The 21,202-nt window shown below is 50.6% G+C and overlaps 1 protein-coding gene across 1 annotated transcript in view; it reads left to right on the top strand.

The window, feature by feature from the left end:
- The window catches only part of MEGF9 (multiple EGF like domains 9), a 34,549-nt gene that overhangs the window by 5,045 nt on the left and 8,302 nt on the right, over positions 1-21,202 (top strand). The window contains exons 3-4 of the mRNA XM_048966471.1: positions 13,250-13,442; positions 19,733-19,869. Of these exons, the coding sequence (XP_048822428.1) occupies positions 13,250-13,442; positions 19,733-19,869 (330 nt within the window). The remainder of the gene's footprint in view (positions 1-13,249; positions 13,443-19,732; positions 19,870-21,202) is intronic.

Below are 21,202 nucleotides of genomic sequence, written 5' to 3'. Positions count from 1 at the left end.
GGTTTTCTTCTTACTGCAGACCAGCCTTGAAACCAGGGAGAAGCCCGAGCTGCTCTTTTTACCATTTTTAATTCACTCGCCCCACGTCCTTATAAATAAGCCAGCAGAAACATGACAAGGCAAGCATCCCTGCTATTTATAGCTTGCGCTGCTCCGCACGCCTGCTTTAAAAACCAGCCGGCTAAATGGCTCTGCAGCCTTTCAGCAAAAGACTTAATGACACGGCCATTCTGCACGCAGTGATGGATGCCTGCACTTCAAACCCTGCTCTGTGGTGGGGTCTGTCCCCTCGGCTGGGGGAACCCCATGTCCTGACCCTGCATCTCTGCTGTGGCCATCACCACCAGCAGCATCACTGGGGTGCTCCTGGTTGGGTCGGTGCTCCTTCTGCTGCTTGGGTGTTCACCTCCAGGCAGATTCACGTCAACATCCCCCAAGTTTGATTTATTTATTTTTGTTCTCCTTCTGTTTCATTTTGGGGCTGCATTAACCCTTTATTGCCTTGCTTTGGCTCTGTGGCATCACTGTGTAATTAAGGCTTCGGGAAGCCCTCACCCGTTTAACTGGTCGTGCCACTTCTCAGATGGATCTGCTTTATTCCTGGCAAATTACCCTGCTGCACTTTTCAGGCAGCTTTACTGTATTTTGACTGACTGGCTGCCTATATTAACTGATAGTGCTGCTTGGGCTGCTTTGATCCCGTATTATTTATGGAAATGATGGCACATAACTCTGCGTAGCTGATTAATGCCGCATGTATTTTTAATGCGCGAGTTCTGCTGTTTGATCTGTGCTAAATGATAATTCTCTGATGTGTTCCTGGGTTCATTTCAACTGCTTATGAAAAGGATATTGAAATGGACTGTTTGTTTTGTTGCTTTTTTTTTTTTTTTTGCCCCCCAGTGGTTCTCCAGCTCTCACACTGCTTTCCCCAAGCGCCGCTCTGCTTCAGCACGTGGAGCGCTTCTGTTTTAGCACCATTTCAGTGCTTCTTTGGTGGCACTGCTGTGGATCTGTGGCCGTGTTTGGGGGATATTCAGGGAGGACTGTGGCCTTGGAGGTGATGCTTCGTCTTTCCTGGTGCTGTGGCACCTAAATGGGGTTGAAACCAGCCAGAATGGAGCGGGTGCAATGCGTGTTTTGTGTCACCCGTCACAGGTTGGTTGGTGCTGCTCGGTATTAAGAAAATGACTTTAATTGCTGCCTGACCTGCAGCTTCCTCCTCTGCAGGGTGAGATGTGGTCTGCATGGGGATGGGATCACCCTGGGAATGCCACCACATCCAGTGCTGTGTCCTATGGCTGAGCTCACCCTGCCCACATCCGTCCTGTGGGCTGGGAGTCCTGATGGCTGCAAGAGGTCCATCAGCGAGCCAGAGGATCGGCACTTCCTTTCCCTGGGGGTAAAGCAGAGGGGAAAGGCTGCTTTCTGTTTATTTTCCAGCCTTGCTGACACCTGCTCACTTCCATGGCAAGGCAGGGCCGTCCCCAGAGCCCTTTTCTGGGCACACTGTGTGCAAGGAAGGTGCTGCAAGGGTTCTTTCTTGAAAAGTACAAAGATGCAAAGCAGTGTGAGTTGAAAGCCTTCAAAAGGAGGTGTGTGTTTTCTTTTTTTTTCCCCTCAGAGCTTTTTGTCAAGATCAGCAGAATATCTATCTTTCTGGAAAAGATCCTTTTTTTTGTTCAGAGGATTTTTCCACTGAAAGCTGTTTGTTTGACATTTTGTTCCCCCCAAATTCTTCACAGCTTCATGAAAACCTTCAGTGATTTGTTTTCCTCCTGCCCTCTCTTCCAAAGCGGATATATACTTTTTAGTAAGGCCAGGACTTCCTGTGGGATAGAAAAGCCATTTTTCTGTCAGCTGTAACTCATGCCTTTTGTCACTGGGAGCAAAGAAAATATTACAGATTTTTATCTTTATTTTTTAAGTTTTCTGGTGTTCCTCCCTTGCCCCAGATCAGAGACGCACCAACCTGACTGCTGCAGGGAGCCATTTATTTTGGGAAGGGATGCATTGCAGCGAGTGCTGGGAAGGTGGGCAGGGTTTGGGGGTAAGATTCCTACAAACTGGCTCATGGGATGCATAAGTGATGGAGTAGGGGGATCCCTGCTTGTCTTTGCCTTGAGCAGATGCAGGGCTTGCCCAGGTTGTTCAGCACTTCCAGCTCAGGATATTCTATGGTGCTGTGGAAGAGAAGCTGGAGCGCTCTGGATCATGTCTGGGCTGGGTGTTTGCTCCCTTGGTGTGAGTGCATCAGATGCCTTTTGTCTGTGGCTGCCCCAGCAGCTTGCAGCAGCCCTGTCCTGCTCTGCCTTCCTTCCTGGGCTGCAGCATCATCCCCAGCCCCCTTTGGAGCTTGGGGAAGGATTTGCCTTGTGTTTGAGCGCTAGAGACCTTGATGGTGACCACGGCCGCCTTCATCTCCCTGCAAGCAGCTGCGTTAAGGTATTAAATTATTCTTATTTATAATGAAGCTATAACCAAGGTGTGTGTGTGTCAGTGCTCTGTCCCAGTTTCGGGGCAGGACTCAGGTCCCTCAGTGCCTTGCATGATGTCCCCATGGCTGCATGCCCAGGGAGCAGCACTGGTGGCTCCGGTTGGTGATAAGCGCTGTGACGCAGGGAGCTAAATACCTGTTCTTGGAGAAAAGCAAACAGCCTCCACCTGCCTCCAGCGTTTCTCCCTTCAAGGGCAGGCTGCACGCCCAACGTGGAGCTCCCTGGAAAATGTCTTTTATTATTAACGCACTTGCTTTGGCTCAGCTGTGTTGTTGAGAAATCCAAGCTTGACTCCAGATAATGAATGACAAACATTTGTCTGGGCTTAACTATTTCACTCGGAGCGTTTTTTCTGTGTTGGTTTGTGTTTTTTTTTTCTTCCTGGAAGCTTACTGTAAGCTGTCAGCAGCGTGCCTGCTGACGTGAGTTATTGCTGATGTCCTGTGCTTGGGTCTTGCCTTCCATTCCTCGTGTGTCTTGGTTGTTTCTCTTCAGGGGTGGCCTTTGTGCAAGTCTAACCCACTGGAAGTAGAAAATAAATGAGAGATGGCTTGTCCCTTAAGGAATATGTGTGGCTGCTGGTGGCACAGCCAAACTGGGCAGGCTTTGGGTGGGACAGAGAGCAGTGTTCCACCATACAGAGACCTCCAGTACCCAGCTGCAATGCTGGGCACCTACAGCAGTGGTTGTCAGCCTCTGTGAGCTGCAAACCCCCTGAGAGTGGTCCAGAACAGATGTAGATGCTGAACCTTATAAATGGTGGAATCGATGATTTTCTCTCTTCTCCTCACCATCAATCCCCTTATGTGATCCCTCTTAGCATCAAACCCAAGCTTGTGTCCAGCACTGGGTGCTTAAGGGAGCAGCATGTTCCTTCTCATGGAGCCGGTCCCTCTCACCAGCATCTACACAGTTTCTAGCATCACATGTATTAGAGATTGCACCACTGGCTATGCCAAACAAGAGCCTCTATTGATTTTTGTTTTATTCAGTTTATTCCAGGAACATTATAAAACCCTCAAAAACTGGGGAACAGCTGGGAGGGAAAAACAACAAACCTCTCGTAGCCGAGCCTTGGCTGCAGTTGAAGCCCTGTGGTTTGAGCATCTCTTTGAGTTGGGCTCAGGCTCACCTTTGCTAATCCAAATCAGGATCTAGTGCCTTGCTCTGCGGATGATTCCTTAGGCAATGCAGGAGCACAGTGCATCTCATAGTGCTGCTGGGTGCCCTGCAGCACTGCACAGGTGTTTTGCTTATAGATTTTTTTTTTTTTTTTTTAGGCCTTTTTGAAGAGGATTTGGCTCTTCTGTTGGGCAAGGCTCCTGTGTGATGTACTCTGGTTTCTTGTCAGTGCTCAGGTGGGCACTTCACCACTCCATGTATGGCAGTGTGGATGCCATGGTGTTTATTGTGAAGGCTTGAGCCTTGGCTTAGGCTCTGACATGATCTTTGTTTGGATTTGCTGAACTTGTTTGTTTGATGGAACCGTTTTCATTTTGAAGGTGAGCTAAGTAAACACAAGCAGAAGCCACGGCTGGATGAACCTCGTGTCTGTCAGTGTTGCTGACAGCACACTGACTAAAGAGAGAAATTAAAAGCCAATCTGCAGCCCTGCTTGAGGTCATCCATCTGCTGCAGGGCTCGGGGGAGCAGCAGGCTCAGCCCTCAGCATGCTGGGTTTGTGCTCCGGCCTTGTGCCAACACTGCAGCTGGAGGGAAGTCATAGAGGAGAGCTCAGGTGCTCCCAGACATCCCCCCCTTCCTCTGGGGGCCTTGGGGTGCTGGTACCCAGAAGGTAATGTTGGCCTTCAGCTGTTGATCCCCACCTCCCCCTCTGTGCTTTATTTCCCTGATGTGTCCTGCCCAGCTCGGTTCCCTTTTCAAAAGTTTGGCTTCTCCTCTTAGCATTTGCCAGCAGGTTTTGTCTCATTACAGTGTCCACAATCCAGTTCTGCTGGTGCTGGCTGAAAGCAAAGGGAACTCCAGAATGGGATGAGAATGAGAAGCAAGCATAGCACTGAGTCCCACACAAAACACTGCAGGGCCAGCATGAGGCCCATGTTATAAACTACGGGAATGGAGCCATAAAACCTGGCCAGCAGGAAGCATCCTCTCTTCCCTCCTGGGAGGGCATTTTCCTTGTGCTGTTCAGAGCTCCCCATGCTTGCAGCACTTCACAGCTTGCAACTTCTCACCTGGCAGGAATCGTGGTAAATCCAAATTTGCCTGTAGCGTTGTGTCGTCATAGTCTTGAAACCAGACCCAAATGGCAAAACCTGCCTGAAACCAGTTGTGATTACTCATGCCTTGTGCCATCCTTCTCTCCCAGTAGAGTTTCTGCTGTGGTAATTCCACTCATTGAGCAATGAGACACAATAGCTTCATTAAACTTGGAACCAAGCTCTTGAGAACCAGAACTCCCAGGCTTTGGGCTGCTGGAAGGTTTTCTTCTCCTGTCCTCTGCGGAGGTGTTAAATTGAATGAAAGGAATGGAGAATATCATGGCAGGGCAGTTGGAACTACTAGGTGATCTTTAAGGTCCCCTCTACCCTAAGTCAATCTGTGGCTCTATGATTCTTTGCTATTTTGCTGTAATTAGCAGAACTTTGCATTTGTTTACTTAGAGTTGGGGGGGGGAGAAGAAAATTATGGCAAATGAATCCTGTACTGTTGTGGCTTCACCTGATCTGTGAGCTGAAACTGCAATGAGCTGAGAGGGATGGGGTGTGTTGGGGGGGGGGTCTTCCCTCAGGCTCTGCAAAGCGCCTCTTCATTAACACTTTCAGTAAGTGTTTATTAACATTAGGGATAAAAGAAGCCTTTGTTAGAGGATCTGTCCCTTTGCTGCTCCAGCGGAGGAACTGAAGCTTGAAAGGAGCTGCCCTGGCCACCTGCTGGAGATGCTGAGGGAAGTTTGCATTCCAGATTTTCTCCACAGGCTTAAACGCAGAATAGCCTGCAGCCCTCCAAAGCGAGTCTGTGCATTTTCATATTGAATTCTGTATTGATTGCACGTCCGCGCTGTTGCTTCTGCCATCTCCGTGCTGTTGCTCTGTGTTTTCTCCTGGTCTAAGAGTGACTGTTTGAAACGAGAGAGGAGTGCTGATGGTGCTCAAGGAGATGCATTACAGCTGTAGAGATGGTTTCTGTGCTGAGCAAGGTGCTTTCCTACAGCAGGCTGGGCCTGGTCCGTCCCTTCCCATCTAGAGGGCCCTGTGAGGGGCCAGGGCAGCTCTCGGGTGCCATGGAGCTCTTGGGCCCCAATGTTGGGCTTGGTGTGGGGCGAGGAAGCTGTGCAGGCCCTGCCCAGGCTAGGTCAGTGCTTGTGACTTGGAAGAGGAGAATCTGCAGCATCTGCTGATAGCAGGCTGTATCTGGACGGTAAAGGGCTCTCAAGTGCTGCACGCCTTGCAGTAGCGTGGTTTGGTTTTAATTGGGTCAAGGGAAATGTGCTGACAGAAAGCAGCCTGTGTAGGTGAGCAGGGGGGTCCCTCACAAGCAGGGCAAAGTGCCTGTGGGTGTTTGGAGGCCGCCTTTGATATCGTGTGTGTTTAACTTGTTGGTGCTTTTATGTCCTCGGTTGAATGGTGGGAGCTTTCCTGCATTGGGGCCCCAGCAGCATGCAGTGGGGAACTGCAGTGGTGCTGCATGAGTGCAGAAGGGCTTCTGAAGAGAGGGAAGGCAAGGCCCTCTTCGTTAGCACCTCGCTAGTGAGGAGCCGTTGGCACACAGAGCTTCCCCAGGGACTGGAGTCTTAGACTGGATATAAGGAAAAAGTTCTGTGTGATAAAGGCAGTGAGGCAGTGGCACGGATTGCCCAGAGAGGTGGTGGTGCCCCATCCCCACAGATGCCCAAAGTCAGGGGATGGGGCTGTGAGCACTGATGGAGCTGTGGGTGTCCCTGTGCACTGCAGGGAGTTGGACCAGATGACTTTTAAGAGCCCCTTCTGGTTCAAACAATTCTATGATTCTAAGAACAGCAGTGCCTCCTTCCTTTCCCCCTGTCCCAGTGATGGAGACATGGAGCTCGCAGGTCTCTGGTGATGCCATCCTTACTTACCGTGGATTTAAGGTATCGATTGGCTTCTTGCAATCCATTGCAAGGAAGGTCTTGTTTGTTAATTCAAGTCAGGATAAATACTTTGTGTTGCCTTATTTCTTGGCACAATGGCACACAACTCTCCTGCTATGGGATATTGCCTTAGCACCCTTCAAGCCATGCGCTGGGCTGTGCACTGCAAGGGCAGTGGGTTGCAGATCAGCCATGGTGATCAAGGATGTCACCTCTGCCCTTTGCTGGAGATCTGGGCTGCACAGGAGACCTGAGTGCTTTACGTGGGGCTGGTGGCTGCATCTGCCGTCCTCAGTGGGCAGCTGATAGATGGGAGCTTGATGAGATGCTTTTAATTAGGGAGAGCCCTTGGGAGCCTCAGCTGAGAACACGAGTGCTTTGCACCATGCATCGACAGCGTCCAAATCATTGACAACAAATTAACTCCAGGAGAAGGCTCGAGGGTGAAGCTCTGAGATAACAAAGCTTCCGCAGGGCTTTGGGCAGCGCCAGGCATTTCATGCTGTGTCAGCAGTCAGCGAATTTGGGCGCGATGTTGGGGCAGCATGCCAGGTGCTGGGCTGAATATTCCCATCCGTGTGACTGGGAGCTGCGCTCTGTGTCCTCGGTGACACTTCTGCCCCAATCCTCAGCATTTGGTTCATGGTTCATCAGTTGGTTTTGCCTCTTTTGGCTCCAGTTGTCCCGGTGTGGCAGCTTGTTGTTGTTCCCTTTGGCAGAGGGATGGACTTGCATTGCTGCAGCATCCCCCAAAAGATGCACAGCAGTAAGATGCAGGGCTGCAGGTTGGCAGCCCTCGGATGGTTACAATGCTTGCTGTAGAATAACATCTAGCTTTGAAAACCAGGGAAGGAACTGAGCCCTGGCCCTTAAAGACTGGGAAAGGAAGCAGCAGTCTCGTGCCTGCTCCTAACCAGGGTTCTTGCTGCTGGTGCATGCAGCAGAGCTCATATCCTGTGCAGGTGCTGGGAAGGATGGCTCCTGCCCAAGGTTAGCAGCGTTAAAACTCCGCTATAAATTAATGCGCCCGTTCATTAGCTTCAATTCCCCACAGCGCTGAGCAAAGTTTGTGAATTTAATTACTTTTTGCAGGGATCTGAGCACACAGAGACTTCAGCAGCTGATTATAGTTTGTATTATTCATGCAGCTTTTTTTAATCCCTCTCTCCACGAGGACGGAGCAGATTGATACCAAAATTGAAGCGTGCTCATAAATCTGCAACCCTGGCCTGTGTGAGGTGCCTTCATCCCCCATCTGAAGGGGTTTGCTGACAAAATGACCGAGGTTCCTGCAATCCAAAGGGAGCGTGCCTGGTGGCATTGAGCTTGCCAGGCTGTTTTGGCAGGTGTGTGCCAAAGTTACGTCTCGTCTTGTTTGCCTCCAACCTCCCAGTTGGGCTGTGTTGCACTCTGGGTGGTAAAAAAAATAAAATAAAATAAACAGCAAGGCAGAATATTTATATGGTTGCAGGCATTTGTGAAAATATTAGTGTGAAAATATAACCAAGTAAAGGAAAACGGCAGTGAAGCTATTTCTGAATTGATTAAAAGGATCAAGTCTGGTTTTTATTAACAGCGGGGATTGCAATCGCTAAACATTCTTTTTGTTCTGTTTGATGTTACTTCAGCTTCTTGTATCATAAGCATTTTAGGACCACATTCTTTATATGAAAACAACTTTCAAATACTGTGCAAGAGACCCAGAAGATTTCTCTGTCTATGGAAACTCAGCGTTAGGTGCAAATCGCTCCCCATGGTGGTGGGATCCCAGCCACCCAAGGCTTTTTGTCCCAGCAGGGCTGATGGGTCGTGCAGCCTGTTTGTTAGCTGATCTTGTGCCTGTCTGCAGGGTTTGATGCTTCAGTCACACCTGTGTGTCTGGCTGCTTTGACACACGCTGCTCAGGAAGGAGCTGGTTCAAAGCTTGCTGTGCAGGTTGCTGGCTTGTTCAGCATCAAAAAGGACAGCAGAACAACAAATTGCTTTGTGCCTGCGCTGCAACGGAGGAGCTTTCACCAACTGCTAGGAAACCAAACGCCTGGATGTTTGACTGCAGGTGCAGGAAAGGAATAAAAACAACTCATCCTCCACATCTTTGAGTTTGTTTCAGGCCTGCTGCTTGTTGTTGTGCTCAGATAGGGGACGGGGATGACCAGGAGCCACATGCAGCCCTTAGAAGCCCAGCAGCAGCTGAGCAGTGACTGTCTTGGCTGCACCCCAGCTGCCTCCGTGCTGTTGGCGACCCAGAGCTGGCACCTTGGCGTTGTGTTTCTTTCCAAGTGATAAGAGATGGATTTAATCTGACTTAATTTTCCTCAACAAACACGTTTAATCTTTTAACGATATTACAAGCGGCGTATAAGCATTGAGAAATCCTTGTCTTTTCTCCCCTACTGACCCACGCAATCCTTTTATGGAACAACACAAGTGATTCCCGTAAAGCTCTTAACAGCATTAACATGAGCAGTGCTGCTCTGTGCTGGCAGCATGCAAGAATTCGTGGTGAGGAGCTGCGTCAGGGGATTGCCAAGCTGGGGTTGGGAAAGGCTGTGTCTTAGAGGGTGATGGGCACAGCCCAGATGCCAGAGCTCAGGGAGTGTTGGGACGTCACTCTTAGCCATAGGGTTTGGGTGGTGCTGTGTGGAACTGTGGTTGGACTCAAAAATAAGGGAGAAGGGGAGGGCAGGCAGAGCTTGCACTTGGGGATGAAATGCAGGGAGAAGCCTGTGCTGAATGAGGAGCATCACTGAGCCTTCCCAGGGCGAGCTGTTATTGTGTGCAGTGAGCACACTGCAGCACGCAGAGGTGCAGTCAGTGCTGCTGTAACACCTGGGAGATCAAAGCAGTCCTAATGGCTGTCTCTATGGGGAAGTTCTTGGGCTGGGTAATGGATAGAATCCATGAGGCTTGCAGAGTTACGAAGAAATTTTGTGTTGGTTCCCAATGAGTAGGGGACTTTGTTCAGGATTTAAGGTGTTTAAGGATGTCCCCAGCAAATATAGGTCTGATACAGGCATCTTGATGCGTCTCACAGCAATTTCTTCTTTTGCTGTTTTGTGAATATTTCAGCGGCTTTTAAATTATTTACTCATTAAGTGCCTCAGTTGGAAGAAGGAGTCATGCTTAAAGCACATGCAGGGACCAAAAACACAGCAGGTCCAATAGGATGCAAAAAAAGATATGATTCAGAGAACATTTCTTGCACTGCAACGAGCCCTTCAGGACAGCTGCTGGGGGCTGTGCTGTGCACGCATTAGAAATGCTCACTAAAAGCAGCCCTGGGGTTCAGAGCTGTGTTCTGTGCCTCAGGGCATGGCTGGGGATGTGTTGGGTCCATCAGTGCGTGCACGGATCCCAGCAGGTTCCTCATTGTGTCGGTGCTGCTGAGCAGAACTTTCAGTAATCCTGCAGCGACTGTGTGCATCCAGGAGGCTGAAAATCCAGGAGTAACTCTTCTCTGCTTTATTGGCAACCTGTGACTTTTGCATAATAATTACTCAATTCAGGCTTGCTGCTGGCTGTAATTGCACTTTAAATCTGGGTCTTCTGCACTGTGAGCAGCGTGCCTGTTGCTGCAGCGTGTTGGGAACCTGCTCCGTTCCTCCAGCTGCCTCCATGGATCTGGCAGTGAATGGTGAAGGTTGAAACGCAGCTCACGGAGGGAGCGATGTTTCCTTTTTTCAGCTGGAGGAGTAGCAGCACGTGGGAAGGGTGCACGCTTTTATAGTGCCTCTATTCAGGGATCTCACGGTGTCACCGGGCTGCTCGTTAATTAGAGCCTGCCAGCACCTTCATGAGTGAAGGTGGCTGTTCTTATCATTGAGAGCTGAGCGCTTTGAGAAGAAAGGAAGGAAGGGAAGGAAACTGTGATGCTTTAGAAATGGGAAATGGAGCTGTGCGTGGGGAAACTGAGGCAGCGAGGTGCAGAGCATGGTGAGGAGCTCAGAGCAGAGCTGTGGCCCTGGGGGCTTTGCTGTGCCTGCTGCTGAAGGCAATGTGCAGCCAAACCTGGTACCTCCAGCCCAGCTTCCTGTGACCTGTCTGATTAGGCAGAAGCTCTTGGTAAGGTGTTTGTGAAGGTTATCTTCAAAAGCAATGTGTCTGCTTGACAGAACAGAATAAAGGCTCTGAGTACCCAGAGTCCAGCCAGGAGCCAGGGCAGCGCTCCCTTATCTTTTTCTCCCATCCCCACTTTCTGTGATGTATTCCCACACCTCTAAGGCTGAGGCTTTGTTACCACGTTCCCTTTCTGCCTGCAGATCGCATTTGCTTTCTCCAACCCGGCAGCCGTCAGGACACCAAAGTGTTGTCTGAATTAAGCCTGGGGTTTTCATAGTCTGGTACATCATCATGTCAAACCCTGACGCTGCTGTCTGCTGCTCCTCTGCTTCCCACCAAAGGGCATTGAGGGCACGATTGGAATCCGTCAGCCGAGTGCAGCAGAGTGGACTTTTGTCCTTGGGGTACAATGTGTGATGCTTCTCTGTTCCCAAAAGTCCTCCTGGGTGCTCGAGGGAGGAAGGCCACATGGGGCGACTGTCCCTGGGGAGCTGTGCTGGCCCCGTGGTGCTGTGCCTTGCAGCCAGGGGCAATTATTTCTCGGGTTCAGCACTGCCTCCAGCCTGCCAACACAAAGCTCCTTTTGCCTGTGTTAGTTTGGATTCTTGCAGCATTGCTTGTTCTATGGGGAATGTGGAACCAGTGCTGTTTGCATTGCTGTTGAGCTCGGCTGCTGGAGCTGAGCTGCCCCTGGGTTTGGACCTGACTTTGTGCAGTTTTGATGAGCAAAGACCTGTGAAACAAAAGGAGGAAAAAAAAAAAAAGAAAAAAAGGCATCCAGATGATTGTGTGTGTTGGAGAGCATACAGCTCCCAAAGCCTGAGGGAGCCTCGGCCCATGGAAGGAAAATGGCATGATCTACATGATCTGCAGCTGACACCACTGCTGAGCTCAGCCTGCAGCCGACTGGTGCAGCCAGGCTGTTTAGGATCGCAGTGCCCGGGGGTGGCCCAGCCCCAGCTCTTACCTCCCTTTTGGCTCCTGTCCTGTTGTACATCATGACCACAAAACCAGGTTGATCCCCTCCTTCAGCACAGCCCTGTCAGCTACAGCACGGATTGAGCTTTGAGAGGTATTTTGATGTGTTTTTGACAGACTCCAGTGCAGGTGCTGCGTTGGCTCAGTGCATGTTTTCATGCCTCGCTCTGGCAAAAGCTCAGTACCCACATGGATGGGGTTCCACTGGGTTAATTGAGCTGAGAGTTGGGCTCTTGTGTGAAGTGAGTTCTGGAGTCCTGTGGGTTTTGGGGTGTTTGTCTTAACTTGCTGGCATCAGCTTCACAGGTGCATAGGCACCAAGTGACTTCCATGGGATGACTTCCCGGGTGGAGTGGCAGAGCCAAATAACTCATCTTTTTGAGATGCATGTGTGTTGAGAGAAAGCAGACAAGCAGCCAAAGCATGGTGAGGTATTTAACAAGCACCCATGGTTCATTGGGGCACAAGCACGCAGTGTAAGTGTTAAATAACCTTAGATCCTAGTGCTGACATTGAGCAGCATCCTTGGGTCTTCGTGGGGTGTTTGGAGCCTGGTTGAAGTCATGTTTTCGTGTGCTGGGGGCCTGTCCTCTCTTCTCTGCAAGGTGCCCCAAATGTGGCTTTCCTCAGGGAATAACAAACAGCAGCGCTTGCGTAAAGCCCTGATGTGCTCTTTCTGAAAATAATCCTTGTTTATAATTCACACTTGGCAGTAAAAGACTGTAAATTATTAAGGCACCAAATACTTTGCAGCGAAGAAGCGGAGATAAACCTCATGGCAGAAACAAATTGCTGGGGAGGTTGTTCTCTTTGCTGTGTTAGGTACTTGGAAATATTACAAGAAGTAAAGTGTGTGGGGACTGGGAAGGCACTGCTGATTCAGGTTTGTTCCTCTCTTAAAACATTGACTGCTTTGTGCTTGGTCTCATAGCTTTGTGAAGGATGAGCATCCCTGGAGCACATATGTGGGTGCCAGGAGGACTTGTGGGTCTCCAAAGCACGTGTGTGGGTCCATAAAGCTCATGGACAGCTGGTAATGGCCATCATGTCATGGGCAAAGCAAGCGGGTCTCTACTGCCCAGCTCCATCACCCCTTGGCTAAAGCTGTTTCTGTGCTCCTGGCATGGAGCGCAGATTTGCAGGGGTCTCGGGCTGCTGCAGTTGGGACCTGCAATGGAAAAAAGGAGGGTGCTTAGCCCCAAATACACAGAGCTCAAAGCTGGTCAGCTTTTGGAGGATTTTGTATCCTCTCTCCATGAGCAGTGGTCCTACCCGGTGCACCATGTAGGTGTGTTGAAGATGTCTTTGTTGTAAGGCCAATCCCACCGGTAAACTAGAGATGGGATCTTAACAGTTAATGGGTTCATCACCTGCTAATGGTTTTCAGAGACTGGCCGAGGCAGGCAGGGATCCCTGGAGGTGCTCTGCTTCACCTGGGCCACCCGGAGCAGCTTGCCCAGCACTGTTCTTTTACCCCGATATCACCTCGTGTTGCTCAGCTCCTGACCAACCACGTAACCAGACAACGACAAACATGATTATATATATGTGTGTATGTATATTTAAGCGCCTATAATATGGCTATGACCCAAACCCTGTGCCCTCCACACACCCCCTTTCAGCCTCTTTTTCCCTCTTGCAGGAGAGCCATGCAACTGCAGTGCTGTGGGAAGCAGTGGGTGCCACGACGCTCCGGGACGCTGCACCTGTCTGCCAGGCTATGTGGGGCTGCACTGCGAGCACTGTGCCCATGGCTTCCACCCCGACCACAGCCAGCAGCACTGCCTGCCCTGTGCCTGCAGCCCCACTGGTGCCCTCGGACCCAGCTGCGATGAGTGAGTAACCAAACGACCCCAGGTGGGGATGATGGGTGGGCAGGGGAGGGGGGTTTGAGATGCAGAGCAGGTATGAATCATAGAGTCATGGAATGTCTTGGGGATCTCAAAGATCATCTCGTTCCAGCCCAATGCCTGTAGATGGGTCATGTTGGCTGGTGCTAATTGGGGGTTATCGGTGGTGGCAGGGGCAGGTGTGGCACCAGGGTCTGCCCTCATCCGCCCTGTGGCTCTTTCCCTGCCTGGGCTTTAACCCAGCCTCATTTAACCTGAGAGCTGCTGCAGATGCTCCTGAATTGCTGATATGTGCTCCTCTGCCGGGTGTTCTGCTGTGCTGGCATTGCTCTTGTTGTCTTTTGGGGTTTGGTCCGGGCGCCCTCTGTGCTCAACACCTGCACTCTGCTGCCAAGGCTGGTGCTGAGTCAGAACCGCAGTGTCCTGCAGGGACATGCTGCCTGTAAGAATGTTGTGCCTTATTTCTTTTCCAAGCGCCCAAGTCCTGCATTATTGGCCCTTTTCTGGTGGCGTACAGGATTGAAAAATCAAAACCTAAATGCAGTTTTGCACTTGGCTGGAGTGACCTTCTTATTGAAAGAGTGGCTGCTGGGGGGTGTGGAGTTTTCCACCCTGCTCAGGACCAGGCACACCAACAGCTGGCTCCTGCTTTGTTGACATTAAAAATACTGCCAGCTGTTTATGACTTACTGCTATTATTACTATTAGAACTAATTAAAGCAGCAGCCAAGCGTTAACTTGCACAGGTTAATTCCTGCACCCTGGTTTAAGAAAAAAACACCTGCTGTTCTGAGCAGAGCAGCAGCATGGATGTGGCCTCCAGAACACGCGTGATGCATTGCTGTCAGCTTGCTCAGACTTTTGCCAGTGTGCCTTTGAAAGCAGCGCCGTATGATTGTTATTGGTATTATTTCCAGGCATGCTCTACCCGTGTGCCATAATCTGGCCAGCCAAAATGCTGTTTATTAACTAGACCGCAAATAAAAATAAAAAATAAAAATGATTTTCCTCAGGCAAGTCATTGATCTGGGGAGTGAACATTGACCTGACATGCTGTCGCCATGCCTGGGTTCCGCAGCTGCTAATCAAAGGTCGCTTTTAGTTTTAGTTCCCTGTCTGGGAGTCCCCTCTGGAGGCTGTGAGTCAGCAGGGCTGGGTGCTGCTGTCAGCAGGGCTGCGCTGACATCCCCTGGCACCGCTGGGTGGGCACCTGCAGAGCAGAGCTGTGCCTGCCTGCCCATCCTGCGCCTTGCTGGGCGTGATGCTCCTGCTGGGAACCGTGCCCAAAGCACAGGATGGGAGCGGTCAGAGCCTCCTCCTGCTGCAGAGGCTATCTCAGAGGATGGTGAAACAGCCTTCCTGTGGAAACCTGTCCTCCGTCTGACTCAGTGAGTAACGCAGGGTTCCAAGCTGCAGGAAGCAGCCCACAAAGAGGAGGTGCCGAAGGACTTTGTGTCTTTCCCTGGCCAATGCCAGGCAGCCCTGCACGTCCCTGAGCCCCACAGTGCGGCGGTGTTTGCATCTTGCTGGGAGTTCACAGCATGGCACACAGCACCTGCTGGCTTTTCTTCCTGGTGGCACACGAGCAGGCAGCCCCGTGTGGCTGTTGTCACACTCTGCGCGTTGGGATGTGACATGAAGAGATGCTGTGAGACAGCACTGCCCTGCAGAAGAGCTCAGGGCTCTGTTCCCCATTTCTCCTTTCTATGCAATTCTTTCTTATCATTGTGTTCAGACAAATTGCTGGTGGAGGGAAACGCACGGTGGGACCTTGAGGACAAGAGTGCAGCGTGGTTGTGTGTCCCAAAAGAAAACAGGAATATGTCAAAGTGAGGCTTTGCAATGTCTGATAATTCACTCCCACTGCCCGTGCCTCAGTTTCCCCACAAGCAGAAGGGCAATGGAAAGCACGAGGTCCATGTGCTGCCTTTGCAGTTTGCTTCATGCCCTGGGCTGCAGCCTGCATGCTGCTCTGCTCACTGCCAGCCTGGCAGCTCTGGTCTTGGTGCAGCCATGCTTCACGCCTCAGGCTGGTGTAAGGCATGTAGCAAAGATCTGCTGTCACTTGCTTCCATTCTGAGAAGAAAAGAAAAAAAAGATAATGCATGCAGATAAATGCCAGAGTGTTAATTCAGAGATGTTTTGCCCACCCTCGAGGGGATCCGATGCTTTGTGTTTGCATTAAAAAGAATTAAAGCAGAGCATCCCTGAGAGCATTTGTACATGGCTGTGCCCTGGAGCAGGGATGTGGTGAGGCTGGAAAGGGAGCAACCTCCCCCTGCATGCCCTCTATGTGCTGGGCTCTGGTTGGAGGGGCTGGGTGGGATCCTGACCTGGATGGATTTACAGAAGCACTGCAATGAGGGTAGGAGCAGCAGCTCCAGAGAGAGTGCCCTTTGTGAAGGTCTTTGGCTAGGGCCTGGGGGTTCTGGGGGAGCTGGGCTTGCAGAGCTCTTTGGGAGGGGAAGGATGCAGTGAGGCCACGGGGAAATGTGAACATGGAGCATTAGTTTTGCTGGGAGGCAGTGGGGCAGGGCAGGAGCTGGAACCAGGTTGGGCATCTTGAGGTGTGAGGCCATGTGGGGTGGAAATATGGGGTTTGTTAGAAAGGGCAGATCTGTGGAAAGCCATTTGTGGAGCTTCCCCGGCCTTGTTCCCAGGGTCTCCACTCATCCCAGCTCAGAGGGTTGTTGGGGGGAAGGTGGTGGAGTTCTCATTCTGCATGCAGAAAATGCTCATTTTCTGTCATCAGTATCATTCACTTAGAAATGTCATTTTTTTAGGGTGGGGTCTGTATTGCCATCCCATTGTATCCCAGCAGCCCAGTAAGCCGCACTGGCAGCCCAACTCCTCAACGGCTTCCAAAACAATGTCTCCAAAAAGCCATTTTTTTCCCTATTTCATATCTGAAACAATGTGCTCCCTTTGTGGATCAGCCGAGCACAAGCAGTGGCTCATTATCTCCAGGCAATGCCTCGTCAGCATCCTTCTGCCAAGAAGAGATCTTTTTCATAGCGGAAATTGTTACATGTGGACGTCATAAATGTAGAAGAATACCCTGGCAGAGCAGATTTGTGTGTGTGTGTGTGTGTGTGTGTGCTTTAATTATCCATATATCTCTTCTATTACCGGCTCCTGTGCTTTACAGCTGATTGGTTCTCCTCTGCAAGCAGGTGGATGTTGTCCCTGCACCCATCTGTATTGGGGTGCAGAAAGAAGAGGGAAAGGACTGAGTGAATGGACACAGCAGTGAGCGGCAGGTTGTCATAATCTCCCCTACAGTAATTTGGGCTGCTCAGAAATGCTGTTATTTGGTTGATTTTTCCAACAGGCTTTGCTGTTCCTGTGTTGCAGGCTTGCTGCTCTGATGAGCACTGACTGCCCTCGCAAAGATACCAGCATGGCTGTTGGGGTCCTTATGGCTGCATTGTGGTTTTCAGGCTGCCCTGTGCCTTCCTTCTCCCTGCATTGAGGATTTGGGGCACAGAGGGGCTGCGCTGTGCAGAACCATGGGCGGCAGCCCATTCCCCATGGCTGGATCCTGTTCTGAGCCCATTTGAGTTCTGCACTCTGTAGGGCAGCGTTGGTATCCAATGGCATTGTGCTCTCCCCACTGAGCTCCCTCTGAGCACTGAGGCAGTGCTGGGGTGGAGATCCCCAGCTTTCCCAGGGTGGGATGCGGGGTGTCCCCGGCGGGGGGATGCGGTGGCAGGGCTGGACAAGGTGGCCCTTTGACACTCACAGAGCGGCCTTTCAGGGTCCCTCTCCATCGAGGGCTGCCCTCTAACCAGGCGCCCTCCCCCGGCACAGCGCGAGGAATGCGGTGCACAAAGGCCCAATGTTCTGTGCCATAAAGCCCCACTTCTTCTGCCTGCCACAAAGGCGGCTCAGAGCTGGGCATCGCTTCCACGAAAGCGTTGGGGCTTCCAGGGGGAGAGGGGAGGTGAAACCCAATGGGGCTTTTCCTGCTCCAGGTGTGCAAGCAGGGAGATGGGAAACCCACACATCGTGCCCTGTGCTGATGCCCGTAGGTGTGCCCTCCTCCTTACCCTGCTCCACAGTCTCACCAGCCTTGTATATGAAGAGGAAATTTTAAAATGAAAGCACAAAAGGTTGGGGCTGGGGCACATTGGTTGGCCCTGGGGCTCCTGATGGCAGCTGGGCATCCGTGTTTTGCTGGCAGCTGGGAAAACGTTCAGCATGAATTTTCCCCTTCTCCTTGGGAAAGAAAAGAAAGAAGAAAATAAACTATTGGAGTTTGCTAAGGGTTTTCTGTTACACCATTAAACCATGCACAGCGTGCCTCCAAACAGCCCTAAGGCTGTGCTGCTTGTGTGCCCATCCGTCTTGTGTCTGTCTGTCTGTCCCTTCTCTTTAGGGGTCTCTGTACAGGAGCACAGCTCCCATCACAGCTGCATGCTGCAATTTCTCCTGGACCACAGATATTTTTGTGCTTTCCTTATTTTCCATGCAAGGAGGCCTCAAGTTCCTGTGCTGAGCAGTGAGGGGTTTGGACACAGCTCTTTGTGTCTGTGTTTGCATCCCTGGCTGTAAGTCCTGGCTGGGAGTTACCTGTGAGGCTCTGCAGCGTCAGGCCGAGCACGAGATGCTACAGAGGTGGGACTTTGTGCCCTGCTCCCAGGGCACTCCCAGGCAGGGTTAAAGCTGACTGAGATGCTGGGATTTGGGGCCTGGTTCTGTCCCATCCCATCCCCGCATCACTTGTTTGTCGAGAGCAACAAGCTGGCTGGCTTTGGTGGAGTTAATCTCCAAAATGGAGTTGAGCAATTGATGTCGCTGCATCAAAATGTTTCCTCCCTTCCCCCTCCTTTTCCCCCACCTCCCCCAAAAATGAAATTCCTGGCGTTGGCTCAAAATGCAGCTCCGTTCTCACTGTGCGAGTATTAAACTGTGGCTCTTTTCTTTCAAGTTGCTGGATTTTTATGGGTGCACTCGGTCTGTTAACAGGACTTTTTTTGTGGTTTCGACGCATTTATATCATTGACCTTTGCTTTAAAAAGTGTCTGACAGCCCTTACTGGGCTGGGGCTATGAAAAGGAGTGTTGTAAGGGGGCTTTATTCTGTGGAAGCAATGACCACAGGGAAAGCTTTATATTTGCTGAGTGATTTAATTCTTGCACATGCAGAACCTGGCTCTGTGCCATACGTAACATGTTGAGAAAAGGTCTGCTTGAGAGCCATTAAAATTAAACTTTCCAAAACCTTTTAAAATAAAAATGCCTTTCTTTCCTGTTATTTTTAAGCTCACAAGTAAAATCAAGGGACGTTGCCCCAAAATGCTCCATTGAGTGGAGTCGCTGGGGAAATAAACCTTTAAAAACGTGGGAGTCTGAGGAAAGGTGCAGGAGGATGTCAGTAAATACAGGCATGATCATGGATGGGACAAGGGGCAATAACATGGGACTCTGCACTCTGGGAAATCCCCATGCTGTTGTTTTTCCCTGCTTGGCTCTGCCCATCCCCTGCCCTCTTACAGGAATATCTGCCCAGCGGTGGCCAGAAGCAAATAAAAACAAGCTGCTTTCTGTTTGCTCTCGTTGTAAACACTGTGACAGCGTTTGGATTAATGTCAGGTCTTGTGAAAAGCTTTTTAAAAGTCAAACAGTCGGAGCTGCTTCACAGCATCATCCCTTTGAATTCCGCATCTGCCCGCTCCAATTCTGGATAATGGTCTGAAGAGCCAGGAAACATCGCGTTGCTTCTGCCTGCTTGTAATCTGTCCATTAAATACGCCTGAAATTTAGTATTCTGCAAGTGTTTAATTGTGCAGCCTCCCGGGCTGACTGCTGCATTTTGGTGTGCCTTGGAGTGCTTCCTTTTCCTTTAGCAAGCGAGCGAAGAACAGAAATACAAAATCATGTTCATTTCTAACAGAAGCAACGTCTTCCCAGAACATCACAATGTGTTTTAATTAAAAGCAACACATCGAGCTGTTTGGAGCCTCGATTAGTTGGAATCAACAGATTTTTCTGGGGGCTTTCAGAAGCAAATAGCGCGGTGCTTCCCCAGGAGGAGTGAGGGAGAACAATGGGATGCAGGCACTGCTAAATGCTGGGGAAGGAAGGGGTGGTGAGAAGGAGCTGCATCCCGTGCTGCCCAGGGGTGCTCTGTGAGTTGTGGTGCCTGCACTGATCCCTTCTCCTGCAGGGGACCAACCTGAGCACCCCTGTTCATTGGAAGGAGTTGGACCCGATGGCCTTTAAAGGTCTCTTTTTGTGATCTTATGATGTCACTGCTTGTTCCTCTCCGTGCAGTGATGGGAAGTGCCAGTGCAAAGTCGGTGTGACAGACCTGAAGTGTGACCGGTGCAGTGATGGGTATTACAGAGCCAACAGCACCTGTGAGCCGTGCCAGTGCAACAACCACTCCAACACCTGCGACCGCCTAACAGGTAACTCTGCCTTCCCCTGCTGAGCACCGCGCCTGCAAGCTTTGCCTCTTTGTCTCCTTTCCCGTTTTCACTCACCCTACTGATCTCCATCTTTGTGCTTTGAGTGCTCAGGATCATCACCATGAGGCTGAAATTAAGACGCAGGGCAGGGCTGGAGGGAGTCCTGTTCCCAATGAAGCCGATAAAGGCTGGGTTATTTGCTCCAGGCTGCAGTGCAGAGCCTTTATCCTGCAGTCTCTATCGGAAATCAGTGCTCCATTGTTCTGCACTAACACGCAACGCGGGCTCTTAAGGAGCTTTTGTTTCAATGCTGTTTACCTGGAAACATACACTGTGCTGGCAGTGATGTAAGGTGACTGGTATTGCCACAGATTATGTAATTAGCGCTGGGAAAAAAACTGGCCACGTCTAATTACTGTTGCCTACTTCTTGTGAATTTGCCTCGTTTGTTTTTCTTGATCGTCCCTTTGCTGTCTCTTGTGCATATGGGTGCTGATGGGGTGCAAGGGTTGAGGCACCTGTGCTTGGGTGGTGTATGGGAGGGCAGGGGGAGGCTGAGCTGTTTCTCCTCCCTGCTGCAGGGAGCTCCTGGAGGAGCAGCTCTGTGCAGACAGCACAGTCCCCACGTAGCAACAGCATTCACCCTGTAACATTCACATTCTCATCAGATCTTCCAGATTGCAATGGGATTCTGTAATATTCATCCAGGAGCTTATCAAGGAGCAGTCATTTCAGAAATGCTGCCCTTTTTTTAAATAGCTGACAGAGAGGCAGGGCTTATCAATGTGGTGATCTGGGGCAGTTTTGGCACCTGCTCCTGCCCTCCTTCTGCTTCCGTGGGCATGTTCCAGGTCTGCACTCCTTGGAATTGAATTCATTCATTCCTACTCTGAACTTCAAGCGTGATTTTACGTCCTCTTGATATTGCAGGATATGAAAGCTGTGCACACTTCAGCTCTGATGCTGATTTGGAGCTGGCTGTGTGGGTTTTGTGAAGGAGTGAGATAATCTGCTCTTCCTTCTTCTCCCACGATGGTCCACCTCTCTCGATTCAAACCCCAGTTTGCAGCCCTGGCCTCTGCAGCTCTGCAAAGAAAAGCTCTCATTTCAGTTAATGAGCTATTGTTGATTTGACAAAAATCCTTTTTTTTTTTTCCTCCCTTTTCCTCCATCTGCTTTATTTGCTGCCGGAGATGGGGGAACCCAACAAAACCAGAACAGAGAACAGTCGATAAAAATGAGCTCCGACGTCTAACAAGTAACACAGTGCTCTCAGCCTGCACTAGTGACTGCACTTTGTGTGACCTCCCCAGCTTCACATCAACTGTGTGCA

The sequence above is a fragment of the Lagopus muta genome, chromosome 19 (genome assembly GCF_023343835.1).
Source record: "Lagopus muta isolate bLagMut1 chromosome 19, bLagMut1 primary, whole genome shotgun sequence".
In the NCBI taxonomy this organism is placed as follows: Eukaryota; Metazoa; Chordata; class Aves; order Galliformes; family Phasianidae; genus Lagopus; species Lagopus muta.
Note: the sequence above shows the minus strand (reverse complement) of the source record. Positions and strands in the feature narration are given on the sequence as shown.